The sequence below is a fragment of the Oncorhynchus clarkii genome, chromosome 27 (assembly GCF_045791955.1).
Source record: "Oncorhynchus clarkii lewisi isolate Uvic-CL-2024 chromosome 27, UVic_Ocla_1.0, whole genome shotgun sequence".
Classification (NCBI taxonomy): Eukaryota; Metazoa; Chordata; class Actinopteri; order Salmoniformes; family Salmonidae; genus Oncorhynchus; species Oncorhynchus clarkii.
This window is the reverse complement of record NC_092173.1, coordinates 49,206,558-49,226,316: the sequence shown is the minus strand read 5'-3', so window position 1 is coordinate 49,226,316 and position 19,759 is coordinate 49,206,558. Positions and strand designations below refer to the sequence as shown.

General features: G+C 41.8%; 1 protein-coding gene across 1 annotated transcript in view; it reads right to left on the bottom strand.

Moving 5' to 3' along the window:
• Positions 1-1,681: 1,681 nt before the first annotated feature.
• Positions 1,682-19,759, bottom strand: part of LOC139385804 (short transient receptor potential channel 6-like) — a 402,463-nt gene continuing 384,385 nt past the window's right edge. The window contains exons 8-11 of the mRNA XM_071131048.1: positions 12,490-12,685; positions 7,076-7,279; positions 6,277-6,352; positions 1,682-1,833 (exon numbers count right to left, since the gene is read on the bottom strand). Of these exons, the coding sequence (XP_070987149.1) occupies positions 1,682-1,833; positions 6,277-6,352; positions 7,076-7,279; positions 12,490-12,685 (628 nt within the window). The remainder of the gene's footprint in view (positions 1,834-6,276; positions 6,353-7,075; positions 7,280-12,489; positions 12,686-19,759) is intronic.

The window sequence follows — 19,759 nt, the reverse complement described above, 5'->3', positions numbered from 1 at the left end:
ATGACTACCAAAATGACTACCATAATGACTACCATAATGACTACCAAAATGACTACCAAAATGACTACCATAATGACTACCATAATGACTACCATAATGACTACCAAAATGACTACCATAATGACTACCACAATGACTACCAAAATGACTACGATAATGACTGCCATAATGACTACCAAAACAACTATGATAATGACTACCCAAATGACTACGATAATGACTACCAAAACGACTATGATAATGACTACCATAATGACTACCAAAATGACTACCACAATGACTACCAAAATGACTACGATAATGACTACCAAAACGACTGTGATAATGACTACCATAATGACTACCAAAATGACTACCATAATGACTACGATAATGACTACCATAATGTACTGTGACGTATGTTTGTAACTGTCTTCCTTGTCCCTCCCTTAAAATGTCCCGCCCAAGAAAGGCCGTATCACATCCCTTCCTGAATCACACCTCTTGCATCTTCATCACCTTTAACCTCTGAGTCCACCGGTCCCTTACGTACTAGGTTTGCACTCCGACGCCCCCCAGCTTAATGGTCATTATAGCTGATTTTACTGGTGTTTCTTCATGTTCTATAGGACTCCCAGGCTTTATCCCAGGCTTTATCCCAGGCTTTATCCCTTAAACAGATGTGTTACGGCAGCTCCTTTAACTTTCACTCCACGGTGTTCATTACATACCATTGTGAATTCAGTGAGAAAGTAATCCCTTGTATTTTAGTTAGAATCTTTGCCAGTTTCTGGATATCAAGTCATCGATGAAATAATATATATATACATTTGTACATTGTTTTAAATTAATCTATGTGGGTGGTACTTTATCCAATCCCAGGAGATGATGGATCACTGAAACAGGAAGAGCACCTGCATTTAGAGTCCTGTCAGGACGTGTCACCAAGAGACAATCCAGCAAAATCCCATTATGAGTTTCTGGATTACTCACCTAAAATAATTCATTCATTTGACCATTGCATTGAATAAACAGCGGGGATAATATTGTTTCTGGAGTCTACTGGATACCTCTTATACACTGAGTATACCAAACATTAAGAACACCTTCCTAATAATGAGGTGAAACCCCCTCCCCCCTCCCCCTTCTTTGCCCTCAATTAGTGAGGGTATGGACTCTACAAGGTGTAGAAAGTGTTCCACAGGGATGCTGGCCCATGTTGACTCCAATACTTCTCACAGTTGTGTCAAGTTGGTTGGATGTCCTTTGGGTGGTTGTCCATTCTTTGGGTGGTTGTCCATTCTTTGGGTGGTTGTCCATACACACGGGAAACTGTTGAGTGTGAAAAACCCAGCAGCGTTGCAGTTCTTGACACAAACCGGTGCGCCTGGCACCTACTACCATACCCCCGTTCAAAGGCACTTAAATATTTTTGTCTTGCCCCATTCACCCTCTGAATGGCACACACACACAATCCATGTCTCAATTGTCTCGAGGCTTAAAGATCCTTCTTTAACCTGTCTCCTCCCCTTCATCTACACTGATGGAAGTGGATTTAACAAGTGACATCAATAAGGGATGATAACTTTCATGTTTTATATGTTCAGCGTATGTGGCTGGTGTTCGGCAGGTGTCCTCTCTCCCAGTCTCCTCCTGATCAGCTCACTCATCATTGATCCTAGACGATGTAGAATACATATACCTATATCTGACCCTGATGCCTCTGCTGCTCGGCAGGTATCTTCTCTCCCAGTCTCCGGATCAGCTCAGCTAACTCCTCCGTATTGTGGTTCTTCTGCTCCAGGAGTTCGTAGCGTAAACTAGAGATGTCATGTTTAATCTCCTTCAGCTCTCCTGGGAGACAGAGATGGGGGAAGAGGTAAAAAATGAGGGGTACAGACTGCATTCATACATTTTTTTGGGGGGGATATTGAATTTGTCCCTCATTCAGTCAGCTGACAGATGATCTGCAATGAATTTATAGAATGGATTTATCCCTTGGGAGAACTCAAACTGCAGCCCTTAGGCCCTCTGTTGCTTTATAAAACAGGCCATTTGGATGCTGATGGTCTACATCCAGCATCGTGCCTAAGAACAGCCCTCTGCCGTGCTATATTGGCCACAACCCCTAAGTCCTAATTGCTTAAGCAGCCTAATACACAGTAAAACAACTGAATATGTAATAACACATGTGCATCCACTTCCCTCTCCTCAGCCAATCAGCAGGTGCCCACTCGCCCCACCCTCTGTGCAATGAGCTGATCATGTAACCTCTGATTGGCTAAAAACATCTAGCTGGTTCTGCACTGGCTAGCCAGGCCCAATGCATGCTCTCCCATCACTATGGAACACGAGTCACTTCGATAATCTTTACCCATTTCGTATGTACATTCCTTCGGGAAAGTGTTCAGACCCCTTGACTTTTTCCACATTTTGTTACGTTACAGACTTATTCTAAAATGGATTAAATAAAAATAAATCCTCAGCAATCTACACACAATACACCATAATGGTTAGGGTTTCCTTTGGTAGAAGGAAGAGTGGACCAAAGCACAGCGTAGAAAGTGTTCATGATACTTTATTCAAAAACACGCAAACAAAAATAACAAACGCGAAAACGAAAGCACACAGTTCTGTCAGGTACAGACACTAAACAGAAAACAAGATGCCACAAAACCCAAAAGGAAAATGACACCTTATATGTGATCCCCAATCAGAGACAACGATAGACAGCTGCCTCTGATTGGGAACCACACACACACACACACACACACACACACACACACACACACACACACACGGCCAAAAACAAAGAAATAGATAACATAGACTTTCCCACCCGAGTCACACCCTGACCTAACCAAACATAGAGAATAAAAAGGATCTCTAAGATCAGGGCTTGACAATAATGATGAAGTGACAGCAGGCTTTTAATAATTTTAGCAAATGTATTAAATATAAAACTGAAACAGTATTCAGACCCTTTACTATGAGACTCAACATTGAGCTCAGGTGCATCCTGTTTCCACTGATCATCCTTGAGATGTTTCTACAACATGATTGGAGTCCACCTGTGGTAAATTCAATAGATTGGACATGATTTGGAAAGGATGTCACCTGTCTATATAAGATCCCACAGTTGACAGTGCATGTCAGAGCAAAAACCAACCCATGAGGTCGAAAGAATTGTCTAGACAGCTCCGAGACAGGATTGTGTCAAGGCACAGATCTAGGGAAGGGTACCAAAACATTTCTGCAGCATTGAAGGTCCCCAAGAACACAGAGGCCTCCATCATTCTTAAATAGAAGAAGTTTGGAACCACTGAGACTCTTCCTAGAGCTGGTCAATCAGCCAAACTGAGCAACCAGGGAGAAGGGCCTTCGTCAGATGACCAAGAACCAGATCGTCACTCTGACAGAGCTCTAGAGTTGCTCTGTGGAGATGGGAGAACCTTCCAGAAGGACAATCAGTCCTGCAGCACTCGATAAATCAGGCCTTTGCAGTAGAGTAGCCAGACAGAAGCCACACCTCAGTAAAAGGCACATGACTCAGTAAAAGGCACACAGCCCGCTTGGTTTGCCAAAAGGCACCAAAAGACTTTCAGACCATGAGAAACAAGATTCTCTGGTCTGATGAAACCAAGATTGAACTCTTTAGCCTGAATGCCAAGTGTCCCATCTGGAGGAAACCTGGCACCATCCCTACAGTGAAACATGGTGGTGGCAGCATCATGCTGTGGGGATGTTTTTCAGCAGCAGGGACTGGGAGACTAGTCAGGATCAAGGGAAAGATGAACGGAGCAAAGTACAGAGGGATCCTTGATGAAAACCTGCTCCAGAGCGCTTAGGACCTCAGACTGGGGCAAAGATGTACCCTCCAACAGGACAACGACCCTAAGCACACAGCCAAGATAACGCAGGAGTGGCAAGTCTTTGAATGTCCTTGAGTGGCCCAGCCAGAGCCTGGACTTGAACCTGATCGAACATCTCTGGAGAGACCTGAAAATAGCTGTGCAGCGACGCTCCCCATACAACCTAACAGAGCTTGAGAGGATCTGCAGAGAAGAATGGAAAACTCAGCAAATACAGGTGTGCTAAGCTTGTAGTGTCATACCCAATTAGACTCGAGGCAGTAGTCGCTACCAAAGGTGCTTCAACAAAGTACTGGGTAAAGGGTCTGAATACTTATGTAAATGTGATATTTCTGTTTTTAATTTTTAATAAATTAGCAAACATTTCTACAAACATTTCTATGCTTTGTCATTATGGCGTATTGTATGTAGATTGATTGTAACGTTCTGTATTTATTTTCTTAATCATCCTTGTGTTCTGTTTCTTTGTGTTCTGGAACGTAGCCCTGTTTCTTTGTGTTCTGGAACGTAGCCCTGTTTCTTTGTGTTCTAGAACGTAGCCCTGTCTCTTTGTGTTCTGGAACGTAGCCCTGTTTCTTTGTGTTCTGGAACGTAGCCCTGTTTCTTTGTGTTCTGGAACGTAGCCCTGTTTCTTTGTGTTCTGGAACGTAGCCCTGTTTCTTTGTGTTCTGGAACGTAGCCCTGTTTCTTTGTGTTCTGGAATGTAGCCCTGTTTCTTTGTGTTCTGGAACGTAGCCCTGTTTCTTTGTGTTCTGGAATGTAGCCCTGTTTCTTTGTGTTCTGGAACGTAGCCCTGTTTCTTTGTGTTCTGGAATGTAGCCCTGTTTCTTTGTCTTCTGGAACGTAGCCCTGTTTCTTTGTGTTCTGGAACGTAGCCCTGTTTCTTTTTGTTATGTAACGTAGCCCTGTTTCTTTGTGTTCTGGAACGTAGCCCTGTTTCTTTGTGTTCTGGAACGTAGCCCTGTTTCTTTGTGTTCTTGAACGTAGCCCTGTTTCTTTGTTTTCTGGAACGTAGCCCTGTTTCTTTGTGTTCTTGAACGTAGCCCTGTTTCTTTGTGTTCTGGAACGTAGCCCTGTTTCTTTGTGTTCTGGAACGTAGCCCTGTTTCTTTGTCTTCTGGAACGTAGCCCTGTTTCTTTGTGTTCTTGAACGTAGCCCTGTTTCTTTGTGTTCTTGAACATAGCCCTGTTTCTTTGTGTTCTGGAACGTAGCCCTGTCTCTTTGTGTTCTGGAACGTAGCCCTGTTTCTTTGTGTTCTAGAACGTAGCCCTGTTTCTTTGTGTTCTTGAACGTAGCCCTGTTTCTTTGTGTTCTTGAACGTAGCCCTGTCTCTTTGTGTTCTTGAACGTAGCCCTGTCTCTCAATGATTTCACCTGTGTTATTTACTCACCTGGTCTCATCAGCTCCTTATTTAGTTCAGTTCATTCTGTTTGTGTCTTGGTATTGGTATTGTTCGTTTTGACTCTACTAAGCCTGTTCCTAGCTTGTTTTTGAGAACCAGTTATAGCCTTCAGTACTAGTTTTGATTCACCTGCCTGTTTGCCTACCTGTGTATGACCATTGCCTGCCTGTGACCACGATTCCTGCCTTCTGCTAAGGTGAAATAAACACCTGCCACGCTCTGCACGTTGATCTACACCTTTTTCTCCCTGAGTATTCATGACATTGATGAGGGGAAAAAACTTTTGAATCCATTTTAGAATAAGGCTTTCATTTAACAAAATGTGGATAAGGGCTCTGAATACTCCTCGAAGGCACTGTGTATATCTTGTATTCTAATCAATGCCGAAATTGCTCGTCCTAATATTTATATATTTCTTAATTCCATTCTTTTACTTTTAGATTTGTGTGTATTGTTGTGAATTGTTAGATACCGGTTCACTATTGGAGCTACGAACACAAGCATTTCACTACACCCGCAATAACATCTGCTAAATATGTGTACATGACCAATACATTTTGATTTGATGAATCGGACCTAGTCCCGTTGCCTGCCAGGGCAGATCAGAGATCAGTCTATTTATCAATCCAATCAAGTGTATCTATCCCTTTTTACATCTGCAGATGTCACAAACTGCTGGAGAGAAACTCAGCCTAAAACCCTAAACAGCAAGCTGAACTCCTGCCAGATCAGAGATCAGTCGATTTATCACCGTCTCGACTTTAGCTATTGTAATTACTCTATTTGCTTCCTGTTGCCTTTATTCATGTTCATTTCCCTGTATTTATTAATATTATTATTAATATTATTATTAATATTTACTCATGACTCCTTTTTCTTAATTACAGACCATTTCCATGATCATGACTCCTTGCAACAACAAATAAGCCCTGTGTGTTTTAACTATTTGTGAGATTGCCTTAAATCTCTCTGACCGGGTGTTCAGTGGGTCACAAAACAGTCAAATAGGAGGGGACACAATACCTTCATTCACTTCCTCACTGTCTTTATTGATCTGTGCTTTCATCACATATCTCTTGATGAGGCGTTTCATTATCTTCTGTGAAATAGGGAAAAAAAGAGGAAAACATGATAGTTGTATAGAAATGAGTAAAGTATGCAATGCCTTGTGGTGATAACCTATGGAACTAAGAAATGTGACATGAAAATACTATCTATCTATATCTATAGGTCTACTTACCTGGTGCCGACCTGGACAAGCCAGACCTCCAACAGTTGAATTATTATGATGATCCAACTGGAGTTTAAGACACAATCAAACAATACTTCATTAAGTGTAAATTCAACAATTTATAATGAAAATAAAAAGTAAAGCTGCACTTTTACAACAGGACACTAGAGGGCTCAGTACACACAAAAGAGTTTCCAATATTGACAATTATATTTAGTCCAGTACAACTTCTAATACGGGTCTAGGAAACCACAGTATAGAGCCAGGACATACATCTATCATAACATCATCTATAGGCTGGATGATTCTGAAAGTTTATCTATGGAGAGAACTTCGTCCACAGGCGTAATTGCTATGAGAGAGAGAGAGAGAGAGAGAGAGCAAGAGAGAGAGAGAGCAAGCGAGAGCGAGAGAGAGAGAGAGAGAGCAAGCGAGAGCGAGAGAGAGAGAGCAAGAGAAAGGGCTAGGAACAAGGTTATAAAGGATAATCTAAACCATATATCAATAATGGCCAGACTAATTCCCCCCAGTACGGTACTACCTACTTACTGTGTGTGTGTGAGAGAGAGCGCGCATGATTGTGAGGTTCACCTTATTGAGCTCTGTATCCTCATTTTGACAGCTCTTGTGTCTGTTGAGAGCCTTCAGCATGAGGTCTCTTAGCCCCAGGACCAGGGCGATGATTGACTTGGGACTAGGAACCAGGTTAAAGGGGACAGGTAATGTCCCACCTTCCTCAAAGTAGGAGAACCATAGCTTAGCCCGGGCAAATTTCCACTCTACATCAGCGTCATCCTGGGGAGAGGAGAGGGGAGGAGATGGGGGGAGGTGGGGAGGAGAAGGGAGGGGAGAGGAGTTGGGAAGAAGAAAGAAGGGGAGGAGTGGAGGAGGGGAGGAGGGAGGGGAGGAAGGGTAGGCAGGGAGGTAGGGAGGAAGAGGGGTAGGGAGGAGAAGAGAGGGGAGGAGGGATAGGGAGGAAAAAAGGTAGGGGAGACGAGGGGGAGGGGAGGGGAGAGGAGGGGAGGGGAGGGGAGGGAAGGTAAGGGTTAATGCAGAGAACCTACAGTTATGATTATAGCTACTGTTCCCTGAAGGAGGGAAACGAGGTACAACACAGCAAGGGAGACATATAAATCACACACCAAGCCACAACCTCAGCGGACACAAGATGAAATGGCCCACGGCAGACTACCCAGAGTTCCAACCCGACAGGAAAAACTGCGGTACCCGGTGTTTGCTAGCTGCCTAATGACCCTCTCTTGCCCCAGTCGTAAGCACCCTGCGGGTTACACTGGGAACAGAAACCGGCCTGACACGGCACACACCTTTTAAAAACCGCACCTCCAGGGGATGATCAATTCCCACGACACACTGAAATAGCTCCCATATACACATTCAGAGAATGAACCCCGCTTGAAAAACACCTTTAGGAACATTAAAATGTTCACCAGAGAAAAGGAACAATTCCTTAATTTTGGCACCAAAGCTTGAACACCTGCCTCTTATACAAGCTTCTCGTGGAGGGTGCCCTTGCGGACTGTTTAGAGGTAAACCTCTTGCCATCATATCGGATCTTTCAGGGCCCACTGATTCCAAATCTCCGGCCAAAGTTGCGAGAGTTGCGTTGCCACGGGTCCCTGCCTAAAAAGGCGAATGATCTCCACGAACCAAGGTCGTTTGGGCCAACGGGGAGCCACAAGGATCAATGACAACTCGTCTCTGACGCACCGTCTCCAGCGTGGAATGAATCAAGTCTGAGGCCACAGGTTCACGAGAGCATCCGTTCCCAACAGAGATTACATATGGAGAAAAACAGCCCACAATGCTCATTTTCTCAAGATCTGTCGGACATTTCCTATATCTGGGAAACCCCCCTGGGGTGCAGCCGACTCCTCCCCTGGAGATACGTCACCCGGAGCAAGGAAAAGTGTGTACTGCTCCACAGCAGTAGGGAGTGAGCCAAGGACAAGAGGAGGTGAGACCATACCCCTCCCTGTCTGTTGATATGGAAGCCATCAACCCCAATCGATCTAGTCACTGGCGAAAAACGCAATCCAGACGAAATTGGGCCAAGCAAAGCCGAAAAAAACGAGTCTCCCTCTGTGGAGACAAGAATTCTCGACTGAGTCTAACTTGAGACCCAGAAACAGAATGCGCTGAGATGGAGTCAAACAGCTGCAGACACTGAACATGGGAAACCAACAGAGAGGTGTGCAACGCCACCAGCTCCCTCGACTCCGCTACCACTTGCCAATCGTCCAGGGAGTCCAATATCCGCATAGGTGCCAAACCCGGCTCCACAACTTTGGTGAAAGTACGAGGGAAAGCCTGAAAGGGAGGACCAAAAATTTGTTAGCTATAGCCTCGAACTTCAGCAACTTCTTGTGAGGGGGATATTTGTTCACATTAAAGTATGCATCCTTCAGGTTGATGGAGGTGAACCAATCACCCGGGTGCACTGACTGTAACAACAGGCTGTTCATGAGCATTATGAATTTGTAGATCCTGAGGTGTACAGGGCAGGGCACACAGGTCTAAAAATGGAATCAAAGTCTTGCCCCTTTTGAGAACTTAGAAATATCGGCTGAACCAGCTGTACTTCGCCTCTCACATAGGAACCAATCTGATCACCTGCTTCTGGAGAAGGGCAGAAATCTCCCTCATAACAAGAACAGTCAACCTAATGACGCTGTAAAAACATGGGGGACATACAAGCAATGCCTGTACCCCAACGTCATTGTGTGCAAAATCCAGAGCGACAAAAACAATGTGTCTTAACACCGTGGGGTAGAAACAATGTATCTTAACACCGTGGGGTAGAAACAATGTATCTTAACACCGTGGGGTAGAAACAATGTGTCATAACACCGTGGGGTAGAAACAATGTATCCAACACCGTGGGGTAGAAACAATGTGTCTAACACCGTGGGGTAGAAACAATGTGTCTTAACACCTTGGGGTAGAAACAATGTATCTTAACACTGTGGGGTAGAAACAATGAATCTTACCATCGTGGGGTAGAAACAATGTATCTTAACACCGTGGGGTAGAAACAATGTATCTTAACACCGTGGGGTAGAAACAATGTATCTTAACACCGTGGGGTAGAAACAATGTGTCTAACACCGTGGGGTAGAAACAATGTGTCTTAACACCGTGGGGTAGAAACAATGTATCTTAACACTGTGGGGTAGAAACAATGTATCTTACCACCGTGGGGTAGAAACAACGTATCTTAACACCGTGGGGTAGAAACAATGTGTTTACGTCTACCCTGCCACTTTGGGGTACTGTTGTCACAGCGAATTAATTCAAACATCAGGTTTATCCCCTGTGGGGCTTCCAGTGAGGCACAGGGTTCATTGGCCCTGTCAAGCGTGATTCTAATGTTCTTCAGTAGAGGGCGCTAGCACAAACTCCACACAGCTGTGTTGCAGTGAGTTGACCAACTGAAAGGGAACTGAGTATTTAGAAACAATCAACTCTAAAACAACAACAGTCAGTTTTATAACATAATTCCAAGCTTCTGGCTTTTATAAAAAACTGTTTTCCTTTACATCCATAATAATTGTCCAGAGGTAAATACTAAAAGCATTGAGTGGGAGAGCCATAGCAACCTAATTGATATGGATGGCAGCCAATGTGTCCCAAATGACACATTCTTCCCTATATAGTACACTACATTTGAGCCGGGCCCATATGGCTCTGGTCTAAAGTAGGACAGGGTGCCATTTGGTACATGACCAATACTAGATCCGAACATCCTAATGCGACCCAACGGTGGAGAAGCTGCGGCCTCTAAACTGGATGAGAGAGGATTTCATTTTCTCTTCCAACCCTGTAAGTAGCTGCAATTACCATCGCAACAGACAATAATTCACTGAATTCATTTTTTACTCAGAAGACAGTATGAAACTAAATCATTCTACAATGACCTTATCTATGTAGCTCAAAGCATTTGTAATTACCCAGAAATACTTGGTGTGCATCCCAAATGCTACCCTATTCCCTATGTAGTGCACTACTTTAGACCAGAGCCCAATGAACCCTGGTGAAATGTAGTGCACTATAAAGAGAATAGGGTGCCATTTGGAACGTGGCCTTGTCATGCCTCTTGTTAACCCACAGCCTCCACAGTATCAGACACCTTAAAGTAGATTAGACGGAAGCTGCAGTGCTGCATTGGGGCGCTTACATGTTATCTGATGGGAGAGGAATTAACACAGCCAAGCGTGCAGATGTAGCCTACAACAATACATCTACAAAATGGTGGCTTCACAAGGGAGCCATATTGATTAAAGGAGCATACAGAAGATGTTAAATAACTGTGTCTATTTGTATACCATAGACGTTAGTACACCCCCTAGACAGGACACTAGTCTATCTCCTGTTTCTATAGTGAGGCAGCTTGAAGTACCAGGACACCCCCTAGACAGGACACTAGTCTATCTCCTGTTTCTATAGTGAGGCAGCTTGAAGTACCAGGACACTAGTCTATCTCCTGTTTCTATAGTGAGGCAGCATGATCTACAAGTACACCCCCTAGACAGGACACTAGTCTATCTCCTGTTTCTATAGTGAGGCAGCTTGATCTACAAGTACACCCCCTAGACAGGACACTAGTCTATCTCCTGTTTCTATAGTGAGGCAGCTTGAAGTACCAGGACACCCCCTAGACAGGACACTAGTCTATCTCCTGTTTCTATAGTGAGGCAGCATGATCTACAAGTACACCCCCTAGACAGGACACTAGTCTATCTCCTGTTTCTATAGTGAGGCAGCTTGAAGTACCAGGACACCCCCTAGACAGGACACTAGTCTATCTCCTGTTTCTATAGTGAGGCAGCTTGAAGTACCAGGACACCCCCTAGACAGGACACTAGTCTATCTCCTGTTTCTATAGTGAGGCAGCTTGAAGTACCAGGACACCCCCTAGACAGGACACTAGTCTATCTCCTGTTTCTATAGTGAGGCAGCTTGATCTACAAGTACACCCCCTAGACAGGACACTAGTCTATCTCCTGTTTCTATAGTGAGGCAGCTTGAAGTACCAGGACACCCCCTAGACAGGACACTAGTCTATCTCCTGTTTCTATAGTGAGGCAGCTTGAAGTACCAGGACAACCCCTAGACAGGACACTAGTCTATCTCCTGTTTCTATAGTGAGGCAGCTTGAAGTACCAGGACACCCCCTAGACAGGACACTAGTCTATCTCCTGTTTCTATAGTGAGGCAGCATGATCTACAAGTACACCCCCTAGACAGGACACTAGTCTGTCTCCTGTTTCTATAGTGAGGCAGCTTGATCTACAAGTACACCCCCTAGACAGGACACTAGTCTATCTCCTGTTTCTATAGTGAGGCAGCTTGAAGTACCAGGACACCCCCTAGACAGGACACTAGTCTATCTCCTGTTTCTATAGTGAGGCAGCATGATCTACAAGTACACCCCCTAGACAGGACACTAGTCTATCTCCTGTTTCTATAGTGAGGCAGCTTGAAGTACCAGGACACCCCCTAGACAGGACACTAGTCTATCTCCTGTTTCTATAGTGAGGCAGCTTGAAGTACCAGGACACCCCCTAGACAGGACACTAGTCTATCTCCTGTTTCTATAGTGAGGCAGCTTGAAGTACCAGGACACCCCCTAGACAGGACACTAGTCTATCTCCTGTTTCTATAGTGAGGCAGCTTGAAGTACCAGGACACCCCCTAGACAGGACACTAGTCTATCTCCTGTTTCTATAGTGAGGCAGCATGATCTACAAGTACACCCCCTAGACAGGACACTAGTCTATCTCCTGTTTCTATAGTGAGGCAGCTTGAAGTACCAGGACACCCCCTAGACAGGACGTTAGTCTATCGCAGGGCCTTACAGTAAATGGTATACTAACTATATCCTGTAAATTCCTCATACAAGAGCAGTATAACATGTTAACAAGTATCAAGACCAGAGCCTTATTATCTCTAAGGGACAATCAATTAATAATTCATTCATTAGTTACCTCTATTTCCTGGAAGGAGTTATTGATCATGGCAATGAGCATGTTGAGCAGGACGATCACCATGGTGACGTTATAAACCCCATAAAGGATATAGCCAATATTCTCGATAAATTTATGGCCATTGTTGATCTTCACTGACTTGACTTCGGACAGGCCAAATATGGCCCAGAATAACGTCTTGAAACTTTCCTCAATCCTGGAAGGAGCGAAAAGAGAAAGAGATCGGAGATCAATGTATTATACCTGGATCAGAACGTGTTATACCTGGATCAGAATGTATTATAACAGGATCAGAATGGGTTATACCTGGATCAGAATGGGTTATACCTGGATCAGAATGGGTTATACCTGGATCAGAATGTATTATAACAGGATCAGAATGTATTATAACAGGATCAGAATGGGTTATACCTGGATCAGAATGTATTATACCTGGATCAGAATGGGTTATACCTGGATCAGAATGTATTATACCTGGATCAGAATGGTTTATACCTGGATCAGAATGGGTTATACCTGGATCAGAATGGGTTATACCTGGATCAGAATGTATTATACCTGGATCAGAATGTATTATACCTGGATCAGAATGTATTATACCTGGATCATAATGTATTATACCTGGATCAGAATGGGTTATACCTGGATCAGAATGTATTATACCTGGATCAGAATGGGTTATACCTGGATCAGAATGGGTTATACCTGGATCAGAATGTATTATACCTGGATCAGAATGGGTTATACCTGGATCAGAATGTATTATAACAGGATCAGAATGTATTATACCAGGATCAGAATGTATTATACCTGGATCAGAATGTATTATACCTGGATCAGAATGGGTTATGCCTGGATCAGAATGTATTATACCTGGATCAGAACGTATTATACCTGGATCAGAATGGGTTATACCTGGATCAGAATGTATTATACCTGGATCAGAATGGGTTATACCAGGATCAGAATGGGTTATACCTGGATCAGAATGTATTATACCTGGATCAGAATGGGTTATACCTGGATCAGAATGGGTTATACCTGGATCAGAATGTATTATACCTGGATCAGAATGTATTATACCTGGATCAGAATGGGTTATACCTGGATCAGAATGGGTTATACCTGGATCAGAATGTATTATAACAGGATCAGAATGTATTATACCTGGATCAAAATGTATTATACCTGGATCAGAATGTATTATACCTGGATAAGAATGGGTTATACCTGGATCAGAATGTATTATACCTGGATCAGAATGTATTATACCTGGATCAGAATGTATTATACCTGGATCAGAATGGGTTATACCTGGATCAGAATGTATTATACCTGGATCAGAATGTATTATACCTGGATCAGAACGTATTATACCTGGATCAGAATGGGTTATACCTGGATCAGAATGTATTATACCTGGATCAGAATGTATTATACCTGGATCAGAATGTATTATACCTGGATCAGAATGTGTTATACCTGTATCAGAATGGGTTATACCTGGATCAGAATGTATTATACCTGGATCAGAATGTATTATACCTGGATCAGAATGTATTATACCTGGATCAGAATGTGTTATACCTGTATCAGAATGGGTTATACCTGGATCAGAATGTATTATAACCGGATCAGAATGTATTATACCTGGATCATAATGTATTATACCTGGATCAGAATGGGTTATACCTGGATCAGAATGGGTTATACCTGGATCAGAATGGGTTATACCTGGATCAGAATGGGTTATACCTGGATCAGAATGTATTATACCTGGATCAGAATGGGTTATACCTGGATCAGAATGTATTATACCTGGATCAGAATGGGTTATACCTGGATCAGAATGGGTTATACCTGGATCAGAATGGATTATACCTGGATCAGAATGTATTATACCTGGATCAGAATGGGTTATACCTGGATCAGAATGTATTATAACAGGATCAGAATGTATTATACCAGGATCAGAATGTATTATACCTGGATCAGAATGTATTATACCTGGATCAGAATGTATTATACCTGGATAAGAATGGGTTATACCTGGATCAGAATGTATTATACCTGGATCAGAATGTATTATACCTGGATCAGAATGTATTATACCTGGATCAGAATGGGTTATACCTGGATCAGAATGTATTATACCTGGATCAGAATGTATTATACCTGGATCAGAACGTATTATACCTGGATCAGAATGGGTTATACCTGGATCAGAATGTATTATACCTGGATCAGAATGTATTATACCTGGATCAGAATGTATTATACCTGGATCAGAATGTGTTATACCTGTATCAGAATGGGTTATACCTGGATCAGAATGTATTATACCTGGATCAGAATGTATTATACCTGGATCAGAATGTATTATACCTGGATCAGAATGTGTTATACCTGTATCAGAATGGGTTATACCTGGATCAGAATGTATTATAACCGGATCAGAATGTATTATACCTGGATCATAATGTATTATACCTGGATCAGAATGGGTTATACCTGGATCATAATGGGTTATACCTGGATCAGAATGGGTTATACCTGGATCAGAATGGGTTATACCTGGATCAGAATGTATTATACCTGGATCAGAATGGGTTATACCTGGATCAGAATGTATTATACCTGGATCAGAATGGGTTATACCTGGATCAGAATGGGTTATACCTGGATCAGAATGGATTATACCTGGATCAGAATGTATTATACCTGGATCAGAATGGGTTATACCTGGATCAGAATGTATTATAACAGGATCAGAATGTATTATACCAGGATCAGAATGTATTATACCTGGATCAGAATGTATTACACCTGGATCAGAATGGGTTATACCTGGATCAGAATGTATTATACCTGGATCAGAATGTATTATACCTGGATCAGAATGGGTTATACCAGGATCAGAATGGGTTATACCTGGATCAGAATGTATTATACCTGGATCAGAATGTATTATACCTGGATCAGAATGGGTTATACCTGGATCAGAATGTATTATACCTGGATCAGAATGTATTATACCTGGATCAGATTGTATTATACCTGGATCAGAATGTATTATACCTGGATCAGAATGTATTATACCTGGATCAGAATGGGTTATACCTGGATCAGAATGTATTATACCTGGATCAGAATGTATTACACCTGGATCAGAACGTATTATACCTGGATCAGAATGGGTTATACATGGATCAGAATGTATTATACCTGGATCAAAATGTAGTATACCTGGATCAGAATGTATTATACCTGGATCAGAATGTGTTATACCAGGATCAGAATGTATTATACCTGGATCAGAATGGGTTATACCTGGATAAGAATGGGTTATACCTGGATCAGAATGTATTATACCTGGATCAGAATGTAGTATACCTGGATCAGAATGGGTTATACCTGGATCAGAATGTATTATACCTGGATCAGAGTGGGTTATACCTGGATCAGAATGTATTATACCTGGATCAGAACGTATTATACCTGGATCAGAATGGGTTATACCTGGATCAGAATGTATTATACCTGGATCAGAATGTATTATACCTGGATCAGAATGTATTATACCTGGATCAGAATGTGTTATACCAGGATCAGAATGTATTATACCTGGATCAGAATGGGTTAGACCTGGATCAGAATGGGTTATACCTGGATCAGAATGTATTATACCTGGATCAGAATGTATTATACCTGGATCAGAATGGGTTATACCTGGATCAGAATGTATTATACCTGGATCAGAATGGGTTATACCTGGATCAGAATGTATTATACATGGATCAGAATGGGTTATACCTGGATCAGAATGGGTTATACCTGGATCAGAATGGATTATACCTGGATCAGAATGGGTTATACCTGGATCAGAATGGGTTATACCTGGATCAGAATGTATTATACCTGGATCAGAATGGATTATACCTGGATCAGAATGTATTATACCTGGATCAGAATGTATTACACCTGGATCAGAATGGGTTATACCTGGATCAGAATGTATTATACCTGGATCAGAATGTATTATACCTGGATCAGAATGGGTTATACCAGGATCAGAATGGGTTATACCTGGATCAGAATGTATTATACCTGGATCAGAATGTATTATACCTGGATCAGAATGGGTTATACCTGGATCAGAATGTATTATACCTGGATCAGAATGTATTATACCTGGATCAGATTGTATTATACCTGGATCAGAATGTATTATACCTGGATCAGAATGTATTATACCTGGATCAGAATGGGTTATACCTGGATCAGAATGTATTATACCTGGATCAGAATGTATTACACCTGGATCAGAACGTATTATACCTGGATCAGAATGGGTTATACCTGGATCAGAATGTATTATACCTGGATCAGAATGTAGTATACCTGGATCAGAATGTATTATACCTGGATCAGAATGTGTTATACCAGGATCAGAATGTATTATACCTGGATCAGAATGGGTTATACCTGGATCAGAATGGGTTATACCTGGATCAGAATGTATTATACCTGGATCAGAATGTATTATACCTGGATCAGAATGGGTTATACCTGGATCAGAATGTATTATACCTGGATCAGAATGGGTTATACCTGGATCAGAATGTATTATACCTGGATCAGAATGGGTTATACCTGGATCAGAATGGGTTATACCTGGATCATAATGGGTTATACCTGGATCAGAATGGGTTATACCTGGATCAGAATGGGTTATACCTGGATCAGAATGTATTATACCTGGATCAGAATGGGTTATACCTGGATCAGAATGTATTATACCTGGATCAGAATGTATTATACCTGGATCAGAATGGGTTATACCTGGATCAGAATGTATTATACCTGGATCAGAATGTATTATACCTGGATCAGAATGTATTATACCTGGATCAGAATGGGTTATACCAGGATCAGAATGGGTTATACCTGGATCAGAATGTATTATACCTGGATCAGAATGGGTTATACCAGGATCAGAATGGGTTATACCTGGATCAGAATGTATTATACCTGGATCAGAATGGGTTATACCTGGATCAGAATGGGTTATACCTGGATCAGAATGTATTATACCTGGATCAGAATGTATTATACCTGGATCAGAATGGGTTATACCTGGATCAGAATGGGTTATACCTGGATCAGAATGTATTATAACAGGATCAGAATGTATTATACCTGGATCAAAATGTATTATAACAGGATCAGAATGGGTTATACCTGGATCAGAATGTATTATAACAGGATCAGAATGTATTATAACTGGATCAGAATGGGTTATACCAGGATCAGAATGTATTATACCTGGATCAGAATGGGTTATACCTGGATCAGAATGTATTATACCTGGATCAGAATGTATTATAACAGGATCAGAATGTATTATACCTGTATCAGAATGTATTATACCTGGATCAGAATGTATTATACCTGGATCAGAATGTATTATACCTGGATCAGAATGGGTTATACCTGGATCAGAATATATTATACCTGGATCAGAATGTATTATACCTGGATCAGAATGGGTTATACCTGGATAAGAATGTATTATACCTGGATCAGAATGTATTATACCTGGATCAGAATGGGTTATACCTGGATCAGAACATATTATACCTGGATTAGAATGGGTTATACCTGGATCAGAATGTATTATACCTGTATCAGAATGTATTATACCTGGATCAGAATGTATTATACCTGGATCAGAATGTATTATACCTGGATGAGAATGTATTATACCTGGATCAGAATGGGTTATACCTGGATCAGAATGGGTTATACCTGGATCAGAATGTATTATACCTGGATCAGAATGTATTATACCTGGATCAGAATGGGTTATACCTGGATCAGAATGGGTTATACCTGGATCAGAATGTATTATACCAGGATCAGAATGTATTATACCAGGATCAGAATGGGTTATACCTGGATCAGAATGTATTATACCTGGATCAGAATGGGTTATACCTGGATCAGAATGGGTTATACCTGGATCAGAATGGGTTATACCTGGATCAGAATGGGTTATACCTGGATCAGAATGTATTATACCTGGATCAGAATGGGTTATACCTGGATCAGAATGGGTTAAACCTGGATCAGAATGTATTATACCTGGATCAGAATGGGTTATACCTGGATCAGAATGGGTTATACCTGGATCAGAATGTATTATACCTGGATCAGAATGTATTATACCTGGATCAGAATGGGTTATACCAGGATCAGAATGGGTTATACCTGGATCAGAATGGGTCATACCTGGATCAGAATGGGTTATACCTGGATCAGAATGGGTTATACCAGGATCAGAATGGGTTATACCTGGATCAGAATGTATTATACCTGGATCAGAATGGGTTATACCTGGATCAGAATGGGTTATACCTGGATCAGAATGTATTATACCTGGATCAGAATGTATTATACCTGGATCAGAATGGGTTATACCTGGATCAGAATGTATTATACCTGGATCAGAATGTATTATACCTGGATCAGAATGGGTTATACCTGGATCAGAATGTATTATACCAGGATCAGAATGTATTATACCAGGATCAGAATGGGTTATACCTGGATCAGAATGTATTATACCTGGATCAGAATGGGTTATACCTGGATCAGAATGGTTTATACCTGGATCAGAATGGGTCATACCTGGATCAGAATGGGTTATACCTGGATCAGAATGGGTCATACCTGGATCAGAATGGGTCATACCTGGATCAGAATGGGTTATACCTGGATCAGAATGTATTATACCTGGATCAGAATGGGTTATACCTGGATCAGAATGGGTTATACCTGGATCAGAATGTATTATACCTGGATCAGAATGTATTATACCTGGATCAGAATGGGTTATACCAGGATCAGAATGGGTTATACCTGGATCAGAATGTATTATACCTGGATCAGAATGGGTTATACCTGGATCAGAATGGGTTATACCTGGATCAGAATGTATTATACCTGGATCAGAATGGGTTATACCTGGATCAGAATGTATTATACCTGGATCAGAATGGGTTATACCTGGATCAGAATGTATTATACCTGGATCAGAATGTATTATACCTGGATCAGAATGGGTTATACCAGGATCAGAATGTATTATACCTGGATCAGAATGGGTTATACCAGGATCAGAATGTATTATGCCTGGATCAGAATGGGTTATACCTGGATCAGAATGTGTTATACCTGGATCAGAATGTGTTATACCTGGATCAGAATG